This window comes from Panthera pardus, unplaced genomic scaffold (genome assembly GCF_024362965.1).
Source record: "Panthera pardus isolate Hobbes unplaced genomic scaffold, ASM2436296v1 HiC_scaffold_11, whole genome shotgun sequence".
In the NCBI taxonomy this organism is placed as follows: domain Eukaryota; kingdom Metazoa; phylum Chordata; class Mammalia; order Carnivora; family Felidae; genus Panthera; species Panthera pardus.
Window position 1 is genome coordinate 7,146,994 of NW_026526666.1, and position 26,888 is coordinate 7,173,881.

The 26,888-nt window shown below is 42.4% G+C and overlaps 1 protein-coding gene across 1 annotated transcript in view; it reads right to left on the reverse strand.

The window, feature by feature from the left end:
- The window catches only part of CD101 (CD101 molecule), a 40,379-nt gene extending 17,222 nt beyond the window's left edge, over window positions 1-23,157 (reverse strand). The window contains exons 1-5 of the mRNA XM_019457980.2: window positions 21,026-23,157; window positions 10,876-11,256; window positions 8,910-9,326; window positions 3,720-4,106; window positions 269-652 (exon numbers count right to left, since the gene is read on the reverse strand). Of these exons, the coding sequence (XP_019313525.2) occupies window positions 269-652; window positions 3,720-4,106; window positions 8,910-9,326; window positions 10,876-11,256; window positions 21,026-21,068 (1,612 nt within the window). The 5' untranslated portion in view covers window positions 21,069-23,157. The remainder of the gene's footprint in view (window positions 1-268; window positions 653-3,719; window positions 4,107-8,909; window positions 9,327-10,875; window positions 11,257-21,025) is intronic.
- Between the last annotated feature and the right edge of the window lie 3,731 nt (window positions 23,158-26,888).

A 26,888-nucleotide genomic window follows, 5' to 3' on the forward strand; every position in this document is an offset into this window, starting at 1 on the left:
TGTAAGTCTACTCCAGGTCATAGGCTTTTGTTTTTAGCTGTGAATAATAGCCTGCAAGGGGCACCCTACAGATGATCTTCGTAAAGATGAGGAAACTTTAGAGAGTAGTTGACGGACATGGCAGCCAGAAACGATGCTCCGTGTCCTGGGGTGTACGTGCCCTAACTGGGGGGTTCAGGGTGACACACAATCAGATTCTACTGCGTCGCACTGCAGAGGAAGGTACCGACGACCCGCAAGCTCAGAAAAGGATTTCTTGGACACTTACCCAGAGATCTGATGGTGACCGACAACTTCTGAGTCCAGCTCTGACCTCTGGCCTGGTTCTGGGCGCTCTCAGACACTCGGCACTCGTATATACCACTGTCCATAATGGTGGTGGAGGCGATCTCCAGCTGGAAAGTGGCCCAGTCCGTTTTCTCCAGCCTTGTGTTGTCGTGGTTATTGAGTTCCTTGTAGGGGGCGCCTAGCTGCACCGTGCCATCCCGCCCCATGCCAGCCACGAACTCTGGCTGCGTCTGGCCCTGTGGGAGGCGCCACCATTCCACAGACAGGGGACTCTCGGTGCCATCGGCCTTGCAGAGAAGGGTTAATACCTCTCCTTCCCACACTGCTTGCTGCTTGCTCTTGGTAGATAAGGCCACATTTCTTGCTGTGGATTACAGATTTGAGAGGAAAAAAAGGGTTTCAAGTAAATGAAAACGTTTCGAAAACACAGTGACATCTCTTTAATTAGGATTTGACTCGTTTTGTGACAAATCAGATCAGGCCGTGTAGTCCTGGAACACCCTCAGAAAAGAGATTGGCTAAACACTTAAATAGTGGGCACAAGACAATAGAAAGAATATCAGGAGAACTTATTTACACTTAAACAATTTATAATTTGCCCTCGTTTTTAGTGATTTGTTAAATCAGCCCTTCATTAAGAACATCTAGTTGGGAAAACATCTGGTAATATTTTCTTAGATTAATTAGGGTGGGTATATGAGCCTGAAAGTAACAAAGCTGTGTTTATTTAAATTTCTAGTTTTTTGGAATTTTGTGTTTCACAGTTCAAAATGACATTCCTCTCCCTACTTATCTTTCCCTAATTAGTATGTGTTTTGAACAGGGAACGAGTGTTGGTAATTAGATTTCTGTTCAAATTACTGCTATTAAGGGTGCCTGGCTCGCTCGGTCCATGGAGCATGTGACTCTTGATCTCCGGGTCATGAGTTCAAGCCCCACACTGGTTGCAGAGTTTATTGAAAAAAAAAAAACAAAAAACAAGAACAACAGAATAAACAGAACACTACCATTAAAAGCAATTACTTGGGAGAAAATACACATATATAGATTTCTCTTTTTCAAATCATATATTCATATAGCTAGAGATATATTAATGGTTTGATTGAGGGAAGATCCTTCTTATAGCTGAACTACAATGTTAAACTGCAAATATACGTCTGGCTCCCAGAAATTCAAGACACGTGGAAATGCAAACATTTGGACGCATCCTGGGCAAGGTTTTGTCCTGGGTGCTGTGTGGGCAAGGCAAAGACATCTCAGTAGTTCATGCATCCCAGGCTTAAGGCCGAAGCCCTGGGAGTCAGAGTTACCCTGGGAAACACACTGTCCTCCCTGAGCCTCGATTTTCTTTCCTGCAAATACAAAGGTAATAATCACACCCACCTTATGGCATTGTTGGGAGGACTAAAAGTGGTACATGCTTAAGGGCTTAGCCTGCTGGCAAGGGGAAGCTAATAGCTTTGGCTGTAATGATAGGTGCTTAGTGAAAGTGGGGTGGTTCAAAGACAAAAGAGAAAAAAACAAAATAGAACTGGGATGAGAAATTTAAATAGGATCTAAGTGAATTTGCAAATTGTTCTTCCCTGCTGAGGAAGGAGTTTAGTCTTCTCCTGCTTTATATATATATACATATATGTATATGTACATATATATATGTATGTATACGTATGTATGTGTATATGTATGTATATGTATGTTACAAAGGCAGAATGAAGGTTGATATCCACAAATAAATTTAATATATGTATTTAATATTTTAATATAATTAATAATACTATTGATTCTTATTTCAATAATATTTTATATATACTATATATTATATCACATATATGCAAGCCTGCTTCCAAATTTTGGGTGTTAGAGGCAGGATTATACTTAGAGTCATTTTCAAGTTAAAAATAGACTCTTAACTGAAGCTTAGAACGTAAAGAGGAAATTATTACTCATAATCTCACTACTCTAATATAACCATTATGATTAGCTTCAACTAACATCAATTTTTTTAAGAAAAGATGAGGTGTCCTTAACTCATTACAGTCATTACTGCCCCTTGGTAAGAAGTAATAAACTTATCAAGCGTGTGTAAGTTACAGATTCACAGTGGTAGCGAGTACCCCCTTCTGTTTAAAATATTCATAGAATGATAAGACTCTGCTCATACTTTGGTTTGATTTTCAAAACTGTGAATGCTCAACAGGATCCTTAATAAATTTGCTAACAATTTTTTTCTGTTTCTGCACACTGGGCCCAGTTTGGATTCCAGCCTGTACAAAGAACTATTTTTTGCTTTGGAAGACCACCCTACTGATGGGCTTAGGATCTGGGCACCCTTTGGCACAAATTCCCACATGTGGAATTTAAGAAAGCTTTACCGATATGTTTCAGCAGCGACTGAGATGCGTGAAACAGAGACCTAGACCTGTGTAAGTATGTAAGCCCGCCCACCTAGTTCTTCCTGAATCCTAGAAAGTTTGACCAAATGTTTAGCATGAAAACTAACACCAACACGCTTCCTGGCTTGCCACTCTAGGCCAAAGCTTGTGATCTTCATTGCTAGCAAATGGGGTGACGGAGAAAAGCATGAAAGGGAAATGTGTCCATCTTTGGAGATGCCTCCAAGGAACCAGTGAGACAAGGGTATCTTTATTTTTTGTTGGGTTGTGTTTTGTGCTCTTGGGCAATTAGTCTTTCCAGACTTAGAATATAATACCCAGCCCGGAGCATCCTAATGTTAGTTGTAGATTTGTCTGTTTTCTCTTCACACAAAAAGCACTGACTGCTCAACCATGTTTCAGGTCACCCAACCTTCATGAACCAAACAAGGCCTAAGTGGCCTTCCACTTTCATGCGTACAGATACCCAAAGTGGTTTGGACAGGCACGTCACATTACAGCAAAATGCAGGGGACGACATCTGCCTGCTATCATTTACCTCTTCATTTCTTAGTCTGAGTCATGCTTTGATGTGGCATTAAGATGCACTATCATCCTGTGTATCAGGTTAAGATAACAGAGGATTGACCAAAGGTACCTGAAAGGTGTTTGGGGGGGGTGGGGGTTGAGGAGCATAATGTAGGTGTGCATTCCCCAGGAAGGAGGCCAAGTGTCATTTTTCCCTCTTCACACACTCACATCACACAGACAACGATAGAAGACAGAGGGTTTCATTGATACAGGTGTTCCCTGCTTAAAGAAAAACCCAAGGTGCAAAAATTAGGACTAACAGCAGACAGAATCAAAGAATCGAAGACCTAAGACAGCAAGAAGAGACTTCAGGACAACATAATTGTGTGTCTTTCACGCCACCTCAAAGCGATCCGACTGACACCTGCCTCTGCAGGAGAAGTCCGCTGTGTCCGTGAAGTCATACTGTACTCACAAAGGAGGGAAGCTGAGAACGGCCCCGTCATATGTGGCCCTGACTTCACATACCTGCTGGCATCCTCAGATGCACGCGGCTGTCCGGTGACTGCTTTCTCTGAAGCACATCCCAGGAGTCCATCTGATTTCTTACCACCTCTTCCACGGCACATGTGTAGGCCCCTTCATCCTCGGGGCCCATAGAAAAGATCTTGAGAGAGAAAACCTTGGGGTTTAACTTTGAAACCTGGAGCTGTCCTTGACTTGCTCTCTCTCTGTAGTCTCTCTTGAGGTCCAGAACACCACTAGCATTGATGCGGGCCACCTCGTTACCATTGAAGAGCCAGATGCCCTGAAGCTGTGGGTCCTGGCCACTGCCTACGACCAGGCAAACCAGTTCTAAGGGTTTCCCTGCTGTAAACGTGCTCTGGGTGGTAATGTTGACTTGAAAATCTCTCACTGGGAAACAAAAACAAAGCAGATATTTAGAGAAGTCACAGCATCTGTCCTTTCAGTACCGCAGGGAGATAATACCTCCTATAAGGATCCACAAGGATTGAATTTCATGTGGGAGTTTAGCTCCAAAGAGCAGGTCAGCCAAAGAAATGCCTAGAAGCAAAGATGCCCTTGACTATTCCTTAAATCATTCAGAAAGAACAGCATACATAGCTTTCTGAATGCAATCCTATTAAGCAAAACGTATGCATAGAAATATAAAGTATACAGTAATGTATCTTTTTTTAATAAAAAATATATAACATCTTATGGTATGTTGAATCGCTATAAATTGGGATTTTTTTTTTGGCTGAGAATATCCAGTGGAATTTTCTTAAATTAAAGCACATGTGATGTATGACTAGTCTGCAGTTAACATAATCCCTAACCATGAAAAACTGAAAGTTTTTCCTAAGACTGGGAAAAGGCAAAGATGCCCACTCTCACCACTTCTATCCAACATAGTACTGGAAGCCTTACCCAGAGAAATTAGTCAGGGTAAAAAAAGTAAAGTAAAAATGAAGTAAAATCATCCATTTGCAGATGACATGGTCTTATATATAGAAACCCCAAAAGACTCCACCAAAAAACTATTAAAATGAATAGTTTCAGTAAAGTTGCAGGATACAAAATGAACATACAAAAAAAATCAGTTGCATTTCTATACACTAACAACAAAGTACGGCGAAACAACAAAGTACAGATAGCGAGTAACTTGTTCTGTGAGTGTTCCGCATGACGAGCAAACATTTCTAATAAATTTTAACTTGATAAACGAGCGATGTCTTGCAATATGAGTAGTACGTGACATCAAACGTCACATGATCACAACTGAGCCAATGGTTCTTCTCTTTCTCTCTCTTTTGCTGTGGGATTGTGGGTGATCGTCTCCCATGCTCAGATGCTCAGTCTCACACCGTGGTGTTTGGCAGAAGTCAGTGATTTTTCAGAACGTTGGAAGGTGCCCACAACTGGCACCAGTGTATTTTTGTCACTTCAAAGTGCCTATGGATAGTCCTTTGATTTCCAGACAAGAGTAAGCTTAGAAATGCTTTGCTCATTCTATGAATTCTATATGTCAGGCTGTCTGCACATATAGACCCTTTCCTCTGCTGCCTTATTGCCAATTACATTAAATACAGTATATGACAAGAGTTTATTGATACTATACCGTAATCAACATCTGTTCGTGATAGTGAAAGTCACCCTTCACAATAACCCTCTTCTCTCTTGTTTCCCTCACACCAGCCATGAAGATTTTCAAAGGTAAGTACAGGTTAACTTGTTTATTTTTCTTTATATTTTTGTATTTTCTTTATTATTTTATATTATATTACAGTATTGTAATAATTTTTATGTGAACATTTTTGGGTTGTGGAACAAATCATCTGAGTTTCCATTATTTCTTATGAGGAAATCCACTTTGATATACAAGTGCTTTGGATTACCAGCATGTTTCTGGAACGATTTATGCTCTCAAACCAAGGTTTTACTGTACTGGAAAAAGACATTAAGAAAACAATTTCTACAGATGGACAACAGGCACGTGAAAAGATGTTCAGCATCACTCATCATCAGGCAAGTGCAAATCAAAACCACAATGAGATATTAGTTCATCCCTGTTAGAACGGCTATTTTCAAAAGGACAGGAAATAACATGTGCTGGAGAAGATGCGGTGACAAGGGAACGCTTTTACACTGATGTTAGGAATGTAAATCGGTGCCACCAATATTGAAAACAGTATAGAGATATCTCAAAAAATTAAAAATAGAATTACCTTATGATGCAGCTATTCCTCTTCTGGGTATTTATTCAAAGAATACAAAAACACCAAGAAGATATATGTACCCTTATGTTCATTGCAGCATTATTTATAATAGTTAAGATACAGAAACAACCTAAGTGTCCATCAGTGGATGAATGGATAAAGAAAATGTGGTACACACACACACACACACACACACACACAGAAGAATACTACTTAGCCATAAAAAAGAAAGAAATCTTGCCATTTCCAACAACATGGATGGACCCTGAGGGTATTATTTGAAGTGAAATAAATCAGGCAGAGAAAGACAAATACCATATGATTTCACTTATATGTGGACTCTAAAAACCAAAACAAATGAACAAACAAAATAAAAATGAGCTCACAGATACAGAGAACAGATTTGTGGTTGCCAGAGGGGAAGGGGGTTGGAGAGTGGGCAAAATGGGTGAAGGGGTTCAATTGTATGCTGATGGATTGTAACTAGACTTATGGTGGTGATCCCTTGTAGTGTATACAAACATCGAATTCTAATGTTGCACACCTGCAACTTAATGTCATATACTAATTTTATCTCAATTTAAAAAAAGCTCATTTACAATAGTCGAAAAGAAGAAAAGAAGAAAATACTCAGGAATAAATTTAACCAAGGAGGCGAAAGACATTTGCACTGAAAACTACAAAATATGGATTGAAGAAAGTAAAGAAGATGCAAATAAAGGGAAAGATATTCTGGGTTCATGGGTTGGAAAAGTGAAAGCAAGTATTGGTGAGGATGTGGAGATCAACTGATGAATGGATAAAGAAGATGTGGTTTCTCTATACAATGGAATACTACTTGGCAATGAGAAAGAATGAAATCTGGCCATTTGTAGCAACGTGGATGGGACTGGAGGGTATTATGCTAAGTGAAATAAGTCAGGCAGAGAAAGACAGATACCATATGTTTTCACTCATATGTGGATTCTGAGAAACTGAACAGAAGACCATGGGGGAAGGGAAGGAGAAAAAATAGCTACAAACAGAGAGGGAGGGAGACAAACCACAAGAGACTATTAAATACAGAGAACAAACTAAGGGTGGATGGGAGGGGTGGGGGAGAGGGGAAAGTGGGTGATGGGCATTGAGAAGGGCACTCGTTGGGATGAGCACTGGGTGTTGTATGGAAACCAATCTGACAATAAATTTCATTAAAAAAAAAAGGATGTGGAGGCAAGGGAATGTAATATTGGTGGGAATGTAACATTATAGAAACAGTGTGGAGGTGCCTCAAAAATTAAAAACAGACCTATCATATAATCCCAGTGATCCCACTTCTGGGTGTAGTATCCAAAGGAAATGAAGTCAGTATCTCAAAGAGAGATCTGCATTCCCATGTTTATTATGCATGGTAACAAAGATAATGGAGTCAACCTAAGTACCCACTGATGGATGGATGAATGAAGAAAATGTGGTATATATACACACTGAAATATTACGCAGCCCTGAGAGAAAAGGAAGTCCTGTCATTTTCAACACCACGGATCAACCTGGAGGATATTAGGCTAAGTGAAATAAGCCAGACACAGAAGGACAAAGACTGCGGGAACTCGCTTGTATGTGGCATCTAAAACTGCCGAACTCATAAAAGCAGAGAGTAGAATGGTAGTCGCCAGGATCTGGGGGAGGGGATGGAAGAGGGAGATTTTGATCAAAGGGGACAAAGTTTCCATTATGTGAGATAAGTTTTATAGATCTAATGTATAGCAAGTGACTACAGTTAATAACACCGTGTTGCATACTTGAAATCTGCTGAGAACAGAGATCTTAAGGGTTCGCACCATACACACATGCACACACCCCCCCCCACCCCCCCACCTCCCCCCCACACACTACACACAGAAAGTAACTATGTGAGATAATGGATATGTTAATTAGCCTGACTGTGGTAATGGTTTCAAAATGCATGTCTATCAAAACATCATGTACACCTTGATGGGGGGTGGAAGGGAGGGGAGGGTGGGTGATGGGTATTGAGGAGGGCACCTGTTGGGATGAGCACTGGGTGTTGTATGGAAACCAATTTGACAATAAATTTCAAATGAAAAAAAAACATCATGCACACCTTAAATATATACAATTTTTGTCAACATAAATAAAGACTTTTATATAAAAAGTTCTCAGAGAGAAAAAGCACCCATGATGTGCCCCCACAGAACTCACTGAGTATAACTTGGACACTCAAGGCCAAAGACAATTTTGTTAATGAAACAGAATAACACTTTTCCTAAAAAAAAAAAAAAAGAAAAAAAAAAAAGAAGGAACTTCCAATGATCCGCGGTTGGATCACTGCTTTTAGCATGGATATATATAGTTTTCACAACCTCTTCCTATTGGACCATAGCCTATGTAGAGAAACCAGGAATCACAGCTGAGGCTTCCTGCTTGCTTTGATGAAAACGCCAATGGATCATGAAGAGGGACACCATCCCAAGTAGGAAATGGTGTCAGGTGGGAGGAAAGCCTGGCCGTGACGAAGAAAGCCTCCACCGTGGAAGCGGGCTACTCTGGGGCCCGGGTATCTGTGGTGCAGGATCACTGGAGAAACACACCAGCTCAACTTCTTACCAGTATTTAGCCTGTTTGAGGCTCAGGTTCCTTGTTTTAAAAATGGGGAGATGACTAGCTGCCCCTTAGGGTAAGGACTACATTAGATAAAGTGCAGATAAAGTGCTTACACAGAGCTTGGCAAGAATAACACCATTTCCATGCATGATTTGTGGCATCTATCTAACCATTCAACAGACCTTATCCCATAGAAACCCTGCTGTGGGCAGACCCCCCCAAACCAAATGTCTTTCTTCTTATTGATGCTTCCTAGATGCCCAAAACAAATTTTATTCAAACTTTCTAAATGTGTTTTTTTTTAGATTCAACCGAAGATTAGAAAAAATAAAAAAAGATGGCCCAAAAATACCCACTACCAACATACTAATGAATTTCCTGAGAAGATCATTACCTGTCGGTTGGATCCTCAGAGTTGTTTGATCCGTCTGCTTTTTCGTGATTAGAGTCCAGGTTTCATCTGGATCTTGAATCCATTCGGTTGCCTCACAGAACAGCTGGCCTTGATCGGAGGGCTGGAGCCTCCCTACGGCCAGCCTGAAGGTAGTGACCCCAAGCTTGTTGAGATGCACATCACCAGCGGCAAACCTCTCGGTAAATGAGGGCCCAGGGATCAACATGAAATCTTTGGAGAGGGAAATAATCTCGGTAGCTTGGCTTCTTTCTCCATCCTGGATCAGGTGCCAGGTGACAGACAGGTGGGTATGCTGAGTTGTCGCTTTGGATGCTTCACACGTAAGTTCTAATGATTCGCCTTCCTTCTTACTGAGAATCTGGGAACTCATGGTGGCAGAGAGGGTATCTGGAATAACTGAAAGCAAAGGAAAGATGACAACTGACTGGCCCAGGAACCCATCAGACAAGCCTCCTTAAACGAAGATGGTGCCCTGACCCACCATCTGTAAAGCACACACTTTGAGTTGTTTTCCACCAGCCATATGCCTTCCCTATTGCCAAGGGGAACATTGGCATCTGTACACATAGCCTATGGAACTTGGCAAAACTAATGGCTCGGTGATGTATTGACCCTGACTTTACATTTTTAGCGTAGGCTGTGACCAATTTAGCTACTTAGACACGGAGTATTTAAGATGGAAAAGCACTGGGAGCTAGGAGACCTACATTCTCATCCTGAGTCTGTCCCTATTTGACGACAGGAACTGGAGCAAGTCGCTTCACTTCCTTACGCCTTACTTAACCTGCTTCTTCGTAAAGTTCTGAAATAATCTCTTTTTTTAAATTTTTTTTAACGTTTTATTTATTTTTGAGACAGAGAGAGACAGAGCATGAACGGGGGAGGGGCAGAGAGAGAGGGAGACACAGAATCGGAAGCAGGCTCCAGGCTCTGAGCCATCAGCCCAGAGCCCGACGCGGGGCTCGAACTCACGGACCGTGAGATCATGACCTGAGGCTGAAGTTGGCCGCTTAACCGACTGAGCCACCCAGGCGCCCCTGAAATAATCTCTTATAATCTATCACCCAGAGCCAAAATGCAACCCTTACCACAATTTTGATAATCACCCTACTCACCTATCATCGTGTTTTTCCTCAAGGGAAATCACACAGCCTCTGCTTATGTGAAAGCAACACTTAGATTCAATCAACAAATACTGCTTGAGCAACTACTCAGTCCCAGTCACTGTGCTGGGGGCCGAGGTAGCTGTGCTCACGGAGCTCTGGGTGAGGTAGGGGTCATGTAAGGAGCCAAATATCACATAACCTGAGTGAGTGCTAACAATAGTGATGTGAATAGAGCATAAGGAGGAAACAAAGATATGGGAGCACTGCCTGAGACAGGACAGATTTCACAGAAGAGGGAATACCTAGGCTGGGTCCACAAGCATATGTAGGAGTTGGCTAGACTGAAAGACGGGTGCTAAGATATTCTAGGCAAAGGGGCAATGTGGTCATTGCAAGGACTATGAACCTCTCTCTCTATGTAAATATGCTAGAGGAGAGTAATTGGGGAATCATAATTTCCACGTTGATGACTTATCACTGATCGTGCTAATACCAGCTCTTTTACCAAGTTAATGTTCTCCCTCCAAGAAGAGACTTGGCCTGGGGAGAACCCTCACAGTTCTGTCTGATCAACCTGCAGCTAGCTATGGACAAGGCCTTCGGAGACTTATACACTATCTATATCTTCATGGCAAGGTTGACTAGAGAGATGAATTGAGAGTTTTAGAGAATGTGGGATACTGATCTGTGACCAATCTGCAACACATCCAGTGGGCCGCGAGGGCTCTCTTGCCAAAGGGCTTGACACAACGTGAAGGCACGTCACGTTGCAAGGCATCGTGATGGTGGGGGTCTGGCTTGTCGGGGGACCGGCAGGCGCAGGAGGCCAAACAGCTTACCAATGAGTCTAGTCTTCTCACTGTAATTGCCGTAGTATTTTTTATCCGTGTTCGGTGTGTAACACTCATACTCTCCAGAATCCTTCAGCTGGACCTTTGAGATGTGCAACAAGACTGAGTTGCCCCGGACCCTCTCCACGTAGATCCCCCTGCTTCGCACTCGCTGCGCGTACACCGCGTAAGTGAAGGTGGCATCCGCGGTGCTTATGATCTGGATTTCTCGAGTCGGGGCTGTCGGCAGGTAAACGGACCACTGGAAGTGCTGCTCAGAAGGTCCCTGGTAGCCAGTTACATTGCAGCCAATGCTGACAGGGTAGCCTTCAGCCCGAAACAGCGGTCCTTTCTGGACCGTTACTTTTCTCTGGCCAATGCTGAGCTTAGCTTGCAAGGAGGAGGAAGAAAGGGGAATAAAAATAGATTAGTGCTCCGGTCCCCCGTGTGCCACCTTATACAGCTCCCTGTATTATAGTTCTAGTAAATGAGATCACAGGTTATTAGCTATAATCAACTCAAATGTTCAACACCTACTCCAGGCTGAGGAGCAGTGGAATGCCTTCATGAGTTCATTGGGTTTTTTACAACTTTAACTTCCACAGTAATTCCTAGGCTCTTAAAAAAAAAAAAAAGTCAGCTTCACCCGTGTTATGACTGGCAACGCTTAGTGCCCAGTGTTATCTGAGGGCACTTATTTGAAAGTAAATACAATGCATGATAATTCGCCTTTTACATTATTTTACGGGAAAATTCAGCAAGTACTTCCTCCAGACTCCAATTCCCGGGTGCCTGTCAGGCTGTCCTCACAGACATTGCTGGAGAGACAAAGTCTAGGGTACCGCCCACGCTGTCCATGCTGCCCAGCTTTCTTTGTCTTGCTACTTGGTTAGAACTATTTGTAGCCCGCGGCCAGGTCTGATGCAGGACTAGCTAAAATTAGCATCTGAAGAGCGAGGCATTTCCTTTCTATACTGGGGAGGGTTTGGTTTTTGTTTGGTTTTTTTTTTGTAATTTTTTAAAGAGCCACTGCAGCCTTACTGAAAAGCTTCCTAAAAGATGGCCCATCAAGTCCACCAGGATCTGGGATCAAATTCACTTCAGTTCTCCTCTTACCAGAAGTTTTCAGTTGGGACTACTCAGGAATGCTGCCTGTTGAGACACACATCTCAAGCATTAGGGTGAAAGGACAGAATATGATCAAATGGCAGCATTTTCTTTCTTTTAAAAAATTTTTTTTTGACATTTATTTATTATTAAGAGACAGAGAGACAGAGCATGAGCAGGGGAGGGGCTGAGAGACAGGGAGACACAGAATCTGAAGCAGGCTCCAGGCTCTGAGCTGTCAGCACAGAGCCCGACACGGGTGGGGCTCGAACTCACAAACCACGAGATCATGACCTGAGCCGAAGTCGGACGCTTAACCGACAGAGCCACCCAAGCGCCCCAAATAGCAGCATTTTCTTTGCACGTTTTCAAACTCCGGCATTTGGCAGAAATTAAAATGTCTGTGTTTATGGAGCATGTGAATACCAAAGGTTAGTTTGTGTTCCACAAAGAACAAAGAGCTAATGACAGGTGCCAAAGGGTGAGCTGAATCTTTCACTGGGGGCCTGGGGGCTGAAGACGAGAGGAAAGATGGAAAGACGTCAGAAGAGTCCGATGGGCAGCAATTGCTGGGATTGTGGAACGAACAGAATAGAGTTCGTAAGAAGGTAGGGCAGCAGCAGAGTACCCGCTGAATTTTGCAAATCCACAAAAACAGCAGCAAGTCAAGGAGACTAGAGTGGAAGAAAGTGAGAGAAAGGAAAAATGGCCTTACAGAGACCATGAGAAGGCTGAGGATAGGAATTTTGGAACGGACACAATTCTGATAGAAGGGGCCCTACAAAAAACGGGGAGAAACAGCAAGTGGTTATCTGATGTAGTCCACTACAGATCACAGACTGAACGCTTAATGCAAAACTGGGAAACAAGCAAACCTCCAATCCACCACACGCATTTCCCGTAGTAATGAAAATATGCCAATTTATTCATAAATCCCGGTTGATGTCATATATTTATATTATGTTCGAACGGAAGTTAGAACATAAATATAGGAAAAACATAACTTATTACTTACCAAAACATTACTCAACAGAGACCATTTGAGGCATTTTTGGCAACGCCAGCCAGACTTAGGCACATATCTTTTTTTTTTTTTTTTTTTTCATGACCAGCCCTTTTATTTTTATTGTAACAGAATCAATAGAAAATGTCAGAGTACACTGCAACATAGTAGGATAAATACAGTGTCGTGAAACTTTTTTCATTTTGATACATTTGTGTTTGTATGTATAGTAATTACGTATATAAAATACATTCCTTGCTGTAGATAATTGGCAAAAAAAAAAAAAAAAAAGTGAAACCCCCCTGTATCTCCTTTCAACCAGATTGCACCTTTTAGCCTCTTCATAGAAATTCTGGAGGACCATGCCTGTTGTCCAGTTGGGATCTGGGAATCATGGCAAAAATCCCAAATGTTTATGTATATCAAGTCACATTTTATTTCCATTTACCTAGGTTAGAAATGGAACCTTCTGGCTATTTGGACCCCTGTCCATTCAGGGGAGAAAAAAAAAGTTTACTTGAGGAACATGAGGAGGAGAAAGACTGTCAACTCCACCATTTTCTAGACACTGATGCTGCCTCTCTTTTGGTAACATTCTAAGCCAGTTAAGGGAAGGTTACATTGATTAAAACGGGCAAGCATGGTTTCCATTTGAATGGGCACCTTTTTCATTTTTTTGAGAGTGGATTCTGTGGTGGCGCCACAGAACTGAACCACAGAGTTCCTTGCATCCAGAGGGGTGACTCCTGACATTTTCCTGCCAGCAGCCTCCAGGTGAAAGCTATCTGCATTGACCCCAGGAAGCCTCAGTGTCTAATGTCAGGATTTCCATTCCACTAGAGATGGAAACTCAGAACACTTTTCTGTTGTTGTTGTTCAAAGAACCCCAGAATATGTCAAAACGCAGAATCTCCTAAAACATAATTTTAATGTTCACATCATTTTCAGAACACTGACTAAAGGCCTAGCAGGGACCTTGAAAATCACTGGTTTCACCATTTTTCTTTCACACTTGTGCAACACTGAATAGGTGTAAATCCAGCCTTTACAGAAGAACGCCCAAATGAAATTTAATTTTCTTCCTCAAGTAACCCATTTCAGCAATATTTGTGAGTGTTGGTGCTCATTAAGTATGAGTCATTTGGACTGACATACAGGTTTGGGTTCATTCTGACAAAGTGTATTTGGTTAGGAACAAGTTAGTCTGTGATTACAGGAAAACGGTACCCGATTTCCAATGGTAAACCCCACCCCCACCCCCTTCACAGCTGAGCAGCCTAGTCCTGAGAGTGGAGTGTACTCTCACACCTGCTCTTTTGTCCCCCTCAAAAGGAGTGCTGTCAAGATTTCGGTAAGGGAATGATAATAGAGGCAAACAGTGTGTTGCTGTGATTGGAGAAATTGTGTGTTTGTAGAAAAAGGGCTTGGAATTGTGCATCTTGGAACTATGTTTACGTGAGAAAAAATGGGTAGTGCAATTGTCATGTCTATGACAACATTTTTCTTTGTGAGCACTGAGCTGGATAACTGAAGCCTCGGAGTGGTTTGCAAGAGAACTGAGGACGAATATTGCTTCTAATCTGGTCCCCAGAGAGAAGCTTCTTGGTGAGGGGGGGAAGGAATGGGGATTTAGGCTGGAACACTTTTTTGAAAGTAAATGACGAAAAACATACAAGACGTTGCCCGCTGGGTTAGGCACATATCTTAAAGAAATGTGTGCCCGTGCATCAGGCTACCTGTGCAAGGACACCCACAGCAGCACTGTTCATTGTGGCCCCAGTCTGGACAGCACCCATATGTCCATCAACAGCTGAATGACATGACTGTGGTATGTCCATAAAATGGAATATTACACAGAAGTGAAAGCGGATGGATTGTGACTGGTTGTACTGTGGATGACTGTGTTTAATGAACGATGCAGAATACTTGAGAATCTTTTTGACTATATACAGAGTGATTTCAGTCTTTATAAAAATTTAAAAACAGGTAAAACCACACCAGAGTGTTCAATAAATGGAAAAATAACAGATAAAGCCACTTTAAAAGGAAGAAAAGCTGGGAAGTGGTTATCACGGAAGGCAGGACAGTGATGGTGTGTGCAGAGAGGGTTATGATCTGGCTGGGGCATGTGGCAGGGGGGATGGGTGTTTCTAGCAATATTCTAGCTCACGACCTGGATAGTGATCACATGGTTTTTACTTTTTACTTATTTATTACACTGCATGTTTATGTTTTGTTAACTTTCCTTATGTGTTATAGTTCCACAATAAAAATGTTTTTAGAAGGATGGTTTCTGGGGCACCTGGGTGGCTCAGTCGGTTCAGCATCCAACTCTTGATTTTGGCTCAGGTCATGATGTAGGTATTGTGGGATTGAGCTCTGCATCAGGCTCTGTGCAGAGTGTGGAGCCTGCTTGGGATTCTCTTTCTCTCTCTCTCTCTCTCTCTCTCCTGCCCTCTGCCCCTCCCCCTTTCATTCTCTCTCTCAAAAAAGACTGCTTTTAGAAGTATGGTTTCTAAGTTACCACTAACCTGTTTCTAACACGGCATGTTACCACAATATTATTTTGGTGGCTAGGCAACACTTTTCAACATTTTCCATGACTTTTCAGTGATGGATACCACATCTGAAATATTTTCTTGCAAAAATTAGCACTCCATTTTCTAGTGCTTTATTTGCCAATCCAATATTTATTCAACAACTTATAGTATTCCTGATACTTCAAGGAACTAAGAAACGAAGATGGGATGGGGATGGTCTTTAACTTTGTGACTGTATAAGTCAAGGAGGGTGGTGGTCATCTCTCTGAGACAGGGGATGATAAAACTGTTCTGAGGAATTTGAAGGAAGGGGGGAAACAGGGAAGGTTTATGGGAGAGAGATGGTATGAGAAGTGGAATTTGGAGAATCAAAAAGATTAGGATAATTTAAGTGGGGAGACTTCACGAGAAAATTGTATGAGTAGGAATTGGAAGACTTGTTTAGGAATTAAGGAGCGATAAACTGGATCAGGGGGAGGGTTACATCAAGATTAATAGAAGGAGGCAAGGTTGATAGGAATTTGGGGCCCAAAGCATGAAGGACTTAACTATCATGTCTGAAAGTTTGAACTTGACTGATTAGGTGCTGGGGAATCCACTGGAAGTGTTGGAAAGGTCTTAGGAAAATTAGCCTGACAGCTGTGTAGGATGATGGGAGTTAGAAATAAACATTAGGGAATTCTGGTAGCCCGGGAAAGAAGTAATGACAGCAATAAGAATGGAAAGAAAGGGACTGTCATTTCGAAGCCACTGTGGAGATAAAATCTAGAGAGTTTTTCAGTGCCTTGGATGCTTGGAGGTAGAAGGGGTGGATGGAGATGAAAGGCAGGAAGAAATAAAAAATGATGGCAGGTTTTGTGAGGCTGACCGAGGGTGAAATAGTACTGTTAATAGAAATAAGGGTATCAGGAAGAGACTGTTGCGTGTTCAAGGGTGAGGGAGAAGATAATGTGTTTGATATTTGAAAATACAAAATTCGAACACCATTAGGTAAACAGGAAGGATATCCAGCAAGCATTTGGAAATAATATTTAAATATATATATATTTGTACTTTTTAAATTATTATTGTTTTTTTTTAACTTTAGAGAGAGAACATGCAAGTAGGGAAGAGGGGCAGAGGGAGAGAGAGAGACAGAGAGAGAGAGAGAGAGATAGAGAGAGAGAGAGAGAGAATACTAAGCAGGTTCTATGCTCAGCACAGAGCCTGATTCAGGGCTTGATCCCACGACCCTGGGATCATGACCTGACCAGAAAACAAGAGTCGGAGGCTCAGGGTGCCTTGGTTAAGCATCCGGTCTTGATTTAGGCTTAGGTCATGATCTCACGGTTTTAGGATTGAGCCCTCATCGGGGCTCCGTGCTGACAGTGCAGAGCCTGCTTGGGATTTCTCTTTCCCTCTCTCTCTTACCCCCCCACCTCAAAATAAATAAATAAACTTAAAAAAAAAAGGGTCAGAGGTTCAACTGACCAAGCCACCCAGGAACCCCTATATATTGGTACTTACTCAACTCAAGTCTACTCAACTTGGAAAATATTTGTAATCTAATCCTTTTAAGAACTCTGTGATATCCCCATATTTAGCAATGTGAGACTTGCAAATGGTTGAACCAGACTCCAACCCAGATTTGCAAATGTCAAATCCCTGGCTGTCTCCATTGCTTCTCACTGCTTCTTGTGAATGGCTGCTTGTAACCACCGAGGGTTCTGGGCCACAGGTGCAGATTCGGTTGCTGACAGTGCTGGGCAATGATAGGGAATACAAGGAGGAAGGCTGAAGAGAGGTAACTAGAGGGTCTCTCTAGTTCAGGGACAGGATGAGGAACAGACCTACAGAAGGAAGAGTGAGGGAGATAGGAGAGCAGCCGGGACACAGCAGCTCGGAAACCAAAGGAGGAAAAACTTGACACTAAAGAGCTTGTCTGGTTGTTGAGCGCTGCTGGGAGGGTAAGGACCCTAAAGGCAGGGCACAGTCTTTTTAATTTGATGAGGAAGATATCAGTGGAAATTTTTGTAAAAAGAGATTTCAATAGAGCAGAAACAGAGGATTTCAAGGGTAAGAAAGGGTGTAAACTACCCAAGACGTCTTGTGGAGACAGGAAGCAGCATAGGGTGGCAGCTGGAAAGAGTAGCTGAGAGGGGAGGAGCAGGGAGGGCTGGAAGGACATGTTTAAGGACAGAGAAGGTGCAGAGGGGTAAAGATAGATGACGCCAGAGAGGATGATGAATGGAGGAAGGTCCTCGTAGAGGCGTGAGGTCAAGAACATGAGTGGGAAGGGACTGCTTTCTCAGAGAAGTGGAGCAACCGTGTGGAAGTTTCATAGGTATTTTTAATGTGAAAGGAATGGCTGACAGAGGTCAACTCAAATGGCTATGCATTGGGACCATGCGCTGAAGCATCTTGTATAATTACATTCTCTGTGGGATATGTTGTACACATCTCTCCTCCTCCTCAGGGGTAAACTACTTCAGAGGGCTCTTCTGTTGCTTTCTCTTCCAATCAGAGGGTTAGAAATCTTTGCATGGCAGCTCAAATTCCCATTGCCTAATGGGCACACATCTGGGTGCCGACATACTCCACTGAGGTCACACTTTTGAAACACAGAGAATTCTCAGGTACTGGCTTTGTTCAAAAATATCCCCGGGACTGCCAAATTTATGACTACAATATTACTTAAATGGAAGCTGTTAGGCTGAATCATACAAAATGGCCCATAATTGACCATTTTTGACACACAAAAACAGCAACTTCAAATGATTCCACTTTACACAAAACCTACCTGGAGAACGTCAAGCAAGACAAGCAGTATCTCTTTGTTTACACGTATAAAAACCCTATACACTTGGAGGCTGAGAGAACTTCCAACCAAAAACATTTTTTTTTTCTATGCATAAAGTCTCAGTACGATTAAAAAAAAAAAAAAATCGGCCCCTCCCCAGTACCCTCCCTCCCACCTTAGTGGTTTTTATATGTAGGGCAGTCAGCGTGAGGGGTGATGGATCAGGCAGGCAAAGCTAAGTCCAAGAGCTCATCTACCCATGACATTCACCTCATCTAGCACCATGTTCTAACAGAACCGATCGGTCTTTACGCTTATTTAAAAAAAATAATTTGGACAAAGTATACATTTGCTAAACAACACAACTGGTCAATTGATCAGGGTTGAATTTCCTTCATGATTTATAATTTTCCCTCCATATGTATAAGGAAGGACAAAGCGTGGGCTTCCAAAGTTCTTTCAAGTTACTTCCTGATTTATGTGTTCTCACATAAAAACTGTGGCTGTACACAAAATGAGTGCTGGATAGTGAGTCAGAATTTAGAAGAAATAAATACAGGGGCGCCTGGGTGGCTCTGTTGGTTAAAGGTCATGATCTCACAGGGAGTTTGAGCCCCGCATGGGGCTCTGTGCTGTCAGCACGGAGCCCACTTTGAGTCCTCTCACTCTCTCTCTGCCTCTTCCCCGCTCTCTCTCTCAAAAATAATAAATATTGGGGCGCCTGGGTGGCTCAGTCGGTTAAGTGTTCGACTTCGGCTCAGGTCATGATCTCGCGGCTCATGAGTTCGAGCCCCGCGTCGGGCTCTGTGCTGACAGCTCAGGGCCTACAGCCTGCTTCAGATTCTGTCTCTGGCTCTCTCTGCCCCTCCTCCACTTGTGCTCTGTCTCTCTGTCTCTAAAATAAACAAACATTAAAAAATTTTCATAAGAAAAATACTAAACATTAAAATAAAAGAAGTAGTAAATATACACCTCATATATATTTATAATTGTTTACATGAGTTAAGGAAAAGCTTCCAGCTTCTCTTTTTTGAACCTGCCTACAACCTGCCTTCATCCAGGGCTTCCAGCCTGCTCACCAGAAAAAAAAAAAAAAAAAAGAAAGAAAGCGTGTGAGAGAGTTTGCAACGTCTGACTTGTTGCACAATGTACACTCCGTTTTCCCCAATACACAGGCCAAACACACAGGCCAAATACACAAAGCACATACACTTCAGAATCATACTCAGGGAAAAAAAAAAAACCCCACCAAGATTCATACTCAACAAGTGACCAGGGCACATAGGAAGGTCCCCATCCAACTACCCAGCCATCAAAGCTTGCCAAGCCAGTCTGGTGGGTGCCCATCACCCAGCAACTAACTGGTTCTTGTAATGAATCCTGCAGACCACCTCTTGCCCATCAGGCCCCAGATCTGAGCCTTGCCTCACACAATCCAACATCCACTGTACCCCGTTCAGTTCAAGCCAGTGTTCATGAAGCACCCCAATGTGCTGAATGCTGTAGCCTCTCCATGCTTTAGTCACAGCACTTAGTTCCCCTACCATCACTTGAGTCCCCACACTAACACAATCTAGTCTCTACAGCAGGAGTTCCTAGCCTGGGTCCACACACAGGATCACAGGGCCCATAAACTCCAGTGAAAAACAAAAAACTACATCTTTATCTTCACAAGTCTTAATGAGAACTCAGCATTTCCTTTGGTCATGAATGTAGACAGCAAACCATAGATATTTCCATATCATATTACAGTTGTTGAAAATATCTTGAAATATGATTCATACGCATTCCTACTTTGAAGTTTGGTGGTTGACAGACCACCTCTAGATCTCCTTATGGAATCCGCAAAGAAGCAGACACATCACTATGTCACTCTTTAAAGATATTTTGATGATTGCATTTCAGCATGACTGACTTCCCCTATAATCCTATGCATTTCATTTTAGGCATTTAAAAAATGATGCTAAGGTGGGTTCTCTAGGCTTCACCAGATGCTAAAGGAACCCATAGCACAAAACCAGTACCTGCTACTTGCTCTGGAAAGATTTCATTCCCAACCCAGGCCATTAGCTTTTCAGTCTACCCCCAAATGTCCCTTTCCTCCACCCTGTTCTAATATGTTTTGATGCTCCTGGGCCATAGCTAAGGCCCCTCCATATGCCCTTTAGCGGAGCCCAGTGAATCTTCTTGGCCCCTTCTCAGTCCCTCAGGTCAATTCCCCTGCTTCAGTTCGTGGGTGATGTCCAGAACCTTCTTTTAGCTTAACCTAAAACTACTAAGTACCCTAATACCTTTTCCTTCCATCCAGCCACATCCCCAAGGCTCACACATCAGAGAAACCTTCAGGCCACCTGTCAGTCTGGGGAGCTGGGCCCTCACTCTCTCCAGGGATGGGTTAGCCCAGGAAGAAAAGGTAAATGCAGGACCAGCAAAACTGGCAGAACTGGCCCCACAGACAAATGTAAAAAAAAAAAACAAAAACAAACAAAATAAAACAAAACAGTGGGACCAGGTCTGTGGGACTCAACCAAGCACTGCGCCTCCCTGGAACTCGAGGATGCTGAGGCAAACCATGAAACCATTATCAGTAAGTCAAAAATTACTGCGTGTGCCAGAGATGTGTGGCACGGTTTTTCCCGTTAAGTACCAAGTTGTCCTGTTCCACCACCCACCAGCCTCCTGTTGACTAGCTCCGGTGACAACAGAGACAGGCACAATTATGACACTTACTCAGAAGGAGAAAGAGAGATGCCACGTATAGGATGTGTGCCATTTGGACCAGTACAGACCTCTCCTGGCGGTGTCACTGAAGTTGTTCAGACACCCAGTGACAAAGGCTGTGCTCTCACTACAAAGGTAAAGAGGAAGCAGTGGTGTGGTTTCCAGCCCACTGAGAAAGACAGATGGTTTGCACAGAGCAAAACCGTTTGCATCATGAACTTTTTTGCTAATCACTCAAATCTGGGTGAGAAAAGTTACACTGGGTAAGTAAACGTATACAGATAGAAAGAAGAAAATACAGACCCCATCCTGGCTAACTGCGTATCCTTAAGTAATCACGAGGGAATATAACTGACTAAATAAAAAAAAACCAAGCTGAAATTTTCTCTTCTTAGCCCTTACCTGTCCTTCCAACTTGGGAGAGGAAGGGACCGAGAAATGCAAGGACCCCCCCGAAAACACGAACCTGGGGAGACATGAGGTGCTGGTAATGTCAGTCTCTGGAACCAGGCTGCCTGGGTTTGCATGCAGATTCTATTTTTAATAGCTCTATGTGCTTGTTAACTTTTCTAACTCATCTACAAAATGGAGATACTAATAGTATGTACCCCATCAGACTGCTGTGTGAATTGAATGAACTAATTCACTTAAAGCACCTAGAACAATATCTGGTACTTAGTAAATGCTCAGTAAAATCATCTACCATCATGTGACATGTAAGTGAATCTTCATCTGCCCAATATGGGCCTGGCACCAAGGATGGTCAATGAATGCCTAAATATGACAGTTGGCACTGAACCCAGGCCAACTCACCCTAGAAGACAAGATCATCCAAGGACGGGCTCACTGAAGACATTCGTTCCCTAGGTCAAGGCTACATCTAGATACATCAAGAATGAACTGGCCTGCTTCAGGCCACAGTATCAGGCAGATTTCTGCTCGTTCCATCCATCCATCCATCCATCCATCCAACTTGTTTAGTACTTCTGTGTTCTGGGTGCTTTGCTAAGTTCTGCACAAACGAAGATGTTAACAACCCAGCCTTTGTTCTCGGGAAACTTCCACCTACTCAGATAATCACAATGCAATGTTTTCGAGCACAACAGTCAATGCAGCTGCTGAAAGGGGTAGGAAAAGTCAGTGGGCAGGAGACAAGGTCAGGCTGGGCGGGGCTGGGCCAAATGAGACAATTAGGAATGAAGAGGGGCAGGTACAGCTGGGGGAGAAGCAGTCTAGTGTGGATACTAATGCACCAGTCACGTTCCCCTGTTGGGGTAAAGTTTGAGGCTGGTATGGAGGGAGAAGGGTCCACAGAGGCAGGCTGGGGCAGATCTTACTGGTAAGAAAGTGGTCTAGTTTCATTCTTCTGCATGTCGCTGTCCAGTTCTCCCAGCACCATATGCTAAAGAGACTTTTTTCCTTTGGATACTTTCCTGCTTTATCGAAGATTAGGTGGCCAAACATTTGTGGGTCCAACTCTGGGTTCTCTATTCTATTCCATTGGTCTATGGGTCTGTTTTTGTGCCAATACCATACTGTCTTGATGATTACAGCTTTGTAGTAGAGGCTAAAGTCTGGGATTGTGATGCCTCCTGCTTTGGTTTTCTTCTTCAATATTACTTTGCCTATTTGGGGTCTTTTGTGGTTCCATACAAATTCTAGGATTACTTGTTCTAGCTCTGGGAAGAATGCCGGTGCAATTTTGACTGGGATTGCATCGAATGTGTAGATTGCTTTGGGTCGTATTGACGTTTTAACAATATTTATTCTTCCAATCCATGAGCATGGAATGTTTTTCCATTTTTTTATGTCTTCCTCAATTTCCTTCATAAGCTTTCTATAGTTTTCAGCATACAGGTCTTTCAAATCTTTGGTTAGGTTTATTCCCAGGTATTTTATGGTTCTTGGTGCACTTGTAAATGGGATCAGTTTCTTTATTTCTCTTTCTGTTGCTTCATTATTGGTGTATAAAAATGCAACCAATTTCTGTATGTTGATTTTGTACCCTGCTACTTTGCTGACAGAGAAATGTTTTCAGGGGTCAGAGAAATCCTATGGGAACTCACTGTACTTTCTGTAATTTTTTTTCTATAAGCCTAAAATTAGTCTAGAAAATAAAGTACTTAAAATATTCCTTATACTGTATCCATAAAGTGGATGCATTTTGTATTTTTAAAAATTTTAGCTTAGTAAAGCGGATTTAAATATCAGGGGAAAAATAATAAATGAATAAACTTTGATCAACTCTGTAAAAAAAAAAAAAAATATATATATATATATATATATATATATATATATATATATACACTGAGGACAAATAGCTAGAGATGCATTTGGAATTAGAAGGTAGCCTCTGATCTGAGGATCTTCTGAGGGATGCTGGAGCTGGGTGGAGGTGAACAGGAACACGATTGGCTATCACACAAGGTAAGTTAGGTGAGGTCACCTGGGAGAAATGCAAATAAAGAGATGGACATTTGAAGGAGGGAGAAGGCATAGCTGATTTGAGGAGAATGGGAAATCAGGCCAATCTTTAGGGTAAAAGCAGCATTTAAGATAGGACTTACTTTCCCAGTGGCAATTATAGTACAATAGGGTAACATTCAACAAACTCAGATCTGGAAGCCTCTAGCTTCTACCCTTTTTTAGTTTTCACTTTCTCTCCCTCTGGTGTTATTTATTGGTGATGATACCTAACAATTAGCTCTCCAATGTTAGTCAACCTATAAATATTAATGTGTTTAGTGAAAAGCTCTATACTTCCCTTTTCAAGGTACTATGATGCAAGGGTTGGAGATAAAACAAGTGGAAGACGAGCCCTTCCCTCCAGGAACTTGAAATCTAGTTTAATAAACAACCATAGATAAGAAGCAGTAGCCAGTTGGCATGAGCTCCTAATCACGTGGGCCTCTCCACAGCAACGCTTGAGTGTCCTCACAACATGGCGGCTGGCTCCCCCCAGACTGAGGCCAAGGAGGAAGATGTAGTGCCTTTTATGGCCTAGTTTCAAAGTTACACACTACCATTTCCGCCCTATTCTACTTGTTAAAAGGGAATCATTAAGTCCAGCCCACACTCAAGGGGAGGGAAATTAGGCTGTGCGTTTTGAAAGGAGGAGTGTCAAGAATTCATGGACATTATTTTAAAATCACCACAAACCTACACCTATATTCAAACAATTTTTAACATTTTTTCCATATGTGCTTTATATATGTGCTTGAATATGTATGTATTTGTTTGAAAGAAAGAAAAAAAGGAAGGAGGGAAGGAATGGGAAGGAAGGAGGGAGGGAGAGGGAGGGTAACCAAATAAGGCAGCGTGTGTTGAGTATCCACTTTATGGCTCAAACGAGAAATATCCTAAGAGTTAATAGGCTGGAGAGGCCACTGTAGGCAGGGAACAGCCATAGGTCATTCCGAAAAGGCTGGTTTTAAGTATGTCCTTGGGGATCTGTATGATTCAAACAGGCAGAGGAGGGAGGGAAGGAAATTCCAGTAGGGAGAAATGAAATGTACAAAGATACAGAGGCAGGGATGTGCAGGTTATATTTAGGGAACAGTTAAAGGATAGTTTACCTTGAATAGGGATTTCAAACTACTCTCCAGGCTGTTAACTGTAACATCAATGGGGCTTCAAGTACAGTAATTTGCTCATCATTTCAGTTGGAGAAGTCATGGGTCACCCCCAGGCACCAAAATTTTAGGCAAACACACTGTATGAGTTAGTTATTGCTGTGGAACAAACCACAAAACTTTGGTGGCTTACAACAGTAAACATTTCTTTTTGTTCAAAAGCCTGTGGGTCACCTGTCCAGAGCCGGACGGTCTAGAACAGCCTTGGCTTGCATCCCTCGCACTCCCTCTAGTAGGCTAGCCCAAGCAGGTTTTTATGGTGATGTCAGGGGGACAAATAACTCATGGAAACACAACAGCGCTTTTTAAAGCTTCTACTTTTATCATGGCTGCTAACATCCCATAGACCAAAGCAAGTCACATGGCCAAGTCCAAATGTAAGAGATAGGTTAACAGCCTCCATCATCTTTCTAGTGAGGAGAACTGCAAAGTGACAGGGGCAGAAGGACAGGTAAAGAACCGGAGTCACTGATGTAATCAATCTGCCACATGCCCTGAAAGAAGAATTAGTTTAGAAATGGGCATTGACCACAGAGACGATGGTTGCCAATAATACACGGTATCGGTATTCCTGAAATACATTCAACCAAATAAATATGATGCAACTTCTCATTTCTAGCCGTTGCCAGAAAGAATGGTTTTTTCCCCTTTTCATTTTAGTGGCTCCATTTCTGCCAGAATTAACACTGACTGAGTGATGTCGCTTCTTTTCTGGAGAGGAAAAAAGAAAAGAAAAAGAAGCTTTCCGTTGTCCACAGGGGGAAAAAACAAGAAAGAAAGAGAGCCAGAGAGAGTGTTATTCCATTACCTGGGGAATCACTGCATTGTAATTGTATCAGCTGAAAAGAATGTAAAAATGTACTTCCTGAATCAGATGGAGGGAGAGAACCAGTAATGGACAAAGCAACACAGGAATGTACAAAAGAAACAATTTTGTTCCAGTTCCTGGAAGATTAATAAAAAGAAATGTGTGGAGTTTTTTTGAGACTTGAAATGCACACGTAGCCCACAAAATCACAGCAGCTAGATATGTGGCCTCCTCTCTGAAGCATTCAGGCCCCAACATATTTCAACAGGGACCTTTTACACGTAGGCTTTGTGCAAGATATTTTCATATACACGATTTTAGAGAATAGCTCACATCACCATGTGACAGGTACGGCTAATCCCATCTTACAGATGAGGAAACGGAGGTTCAGAGGAATCAACTGACCTAGCCAAGACTGTATGGCTAGGAAATGGATGCCTATTTGCTCTTGGCTCAGTGATTTTTATTTTTTTAATTTTACCTCCAGTACAGTTAACATACAAGTGTTATATTATTCTCAGATGTACAATATAGTAATTCACCAATTCCGTATATCACCCAGTGCTTATCACAGTAAGTGCACTCTTTAATCCCCATCACCTATTTTACCCATCCCCCCGACCCCCTTCCCCTCTGGTAACCATCAGTTTGTTCTCTATAGTTAAGAGTCTGTTTTTTCGTTTGTCTCTTTTTTGCTTTTCGTTTTGTTTCTTGAATTCCACATGAGTGAAATCATATGGTATTTGTCTCTGACTTATTTCGCTTAGCATAATACCCTCTAGATCCATCCATGCTGTTGCAAATGGCAAGGTTTCTTCATGAGATTCCATTGTGTATGTGGTGTGTGTGTGCGTGTGTGTGTGTGTGTGTATACATACACCATATCTTTATCCAGCCATCTATTACTGGACCCTTGGGCGGCCTCCATAATTTGGCTATTATAAATAATGCTGCAATAAACAGGGGTGCATGTATCTTTTTGAATTGGCGTCTTGATATTCTTTAGGTAAATGTCCAGTAGTGGAATTGCTGGATTGTAGGGTAGTTCTATTTTTAACTTTCTGAGGCACCTCCATACTGTCTTCCACACTGGCTGCACCAGTTTGCATTCCCACCAAAATGCACGAGGGTTCCTCTTTCTCTACACCCTTGCCAACATTTATTTCTTGTGTTTTTGATTTTAGCCATCCTGACAGGTGTGTGGTGAGAGTGCTCTTGCTATTATACCTTCTGGCTTGCCGTTCATGATTCCAGAAGGCAGAGAGTGGGAGGAGATGGAAAAGAAAAACCCCAAGGGGTCAGTAGGAAGCTTGTCATGATTTTCCCTGTTTGAGCTCTTGCAGCTTAGGTCAGATTGAGGGCCATCCCACAGGTGTTGAATTTGCCAAGGCAGAGGAAGCCTGCAGACCAAGCCTACATTCGTGGAGCACCA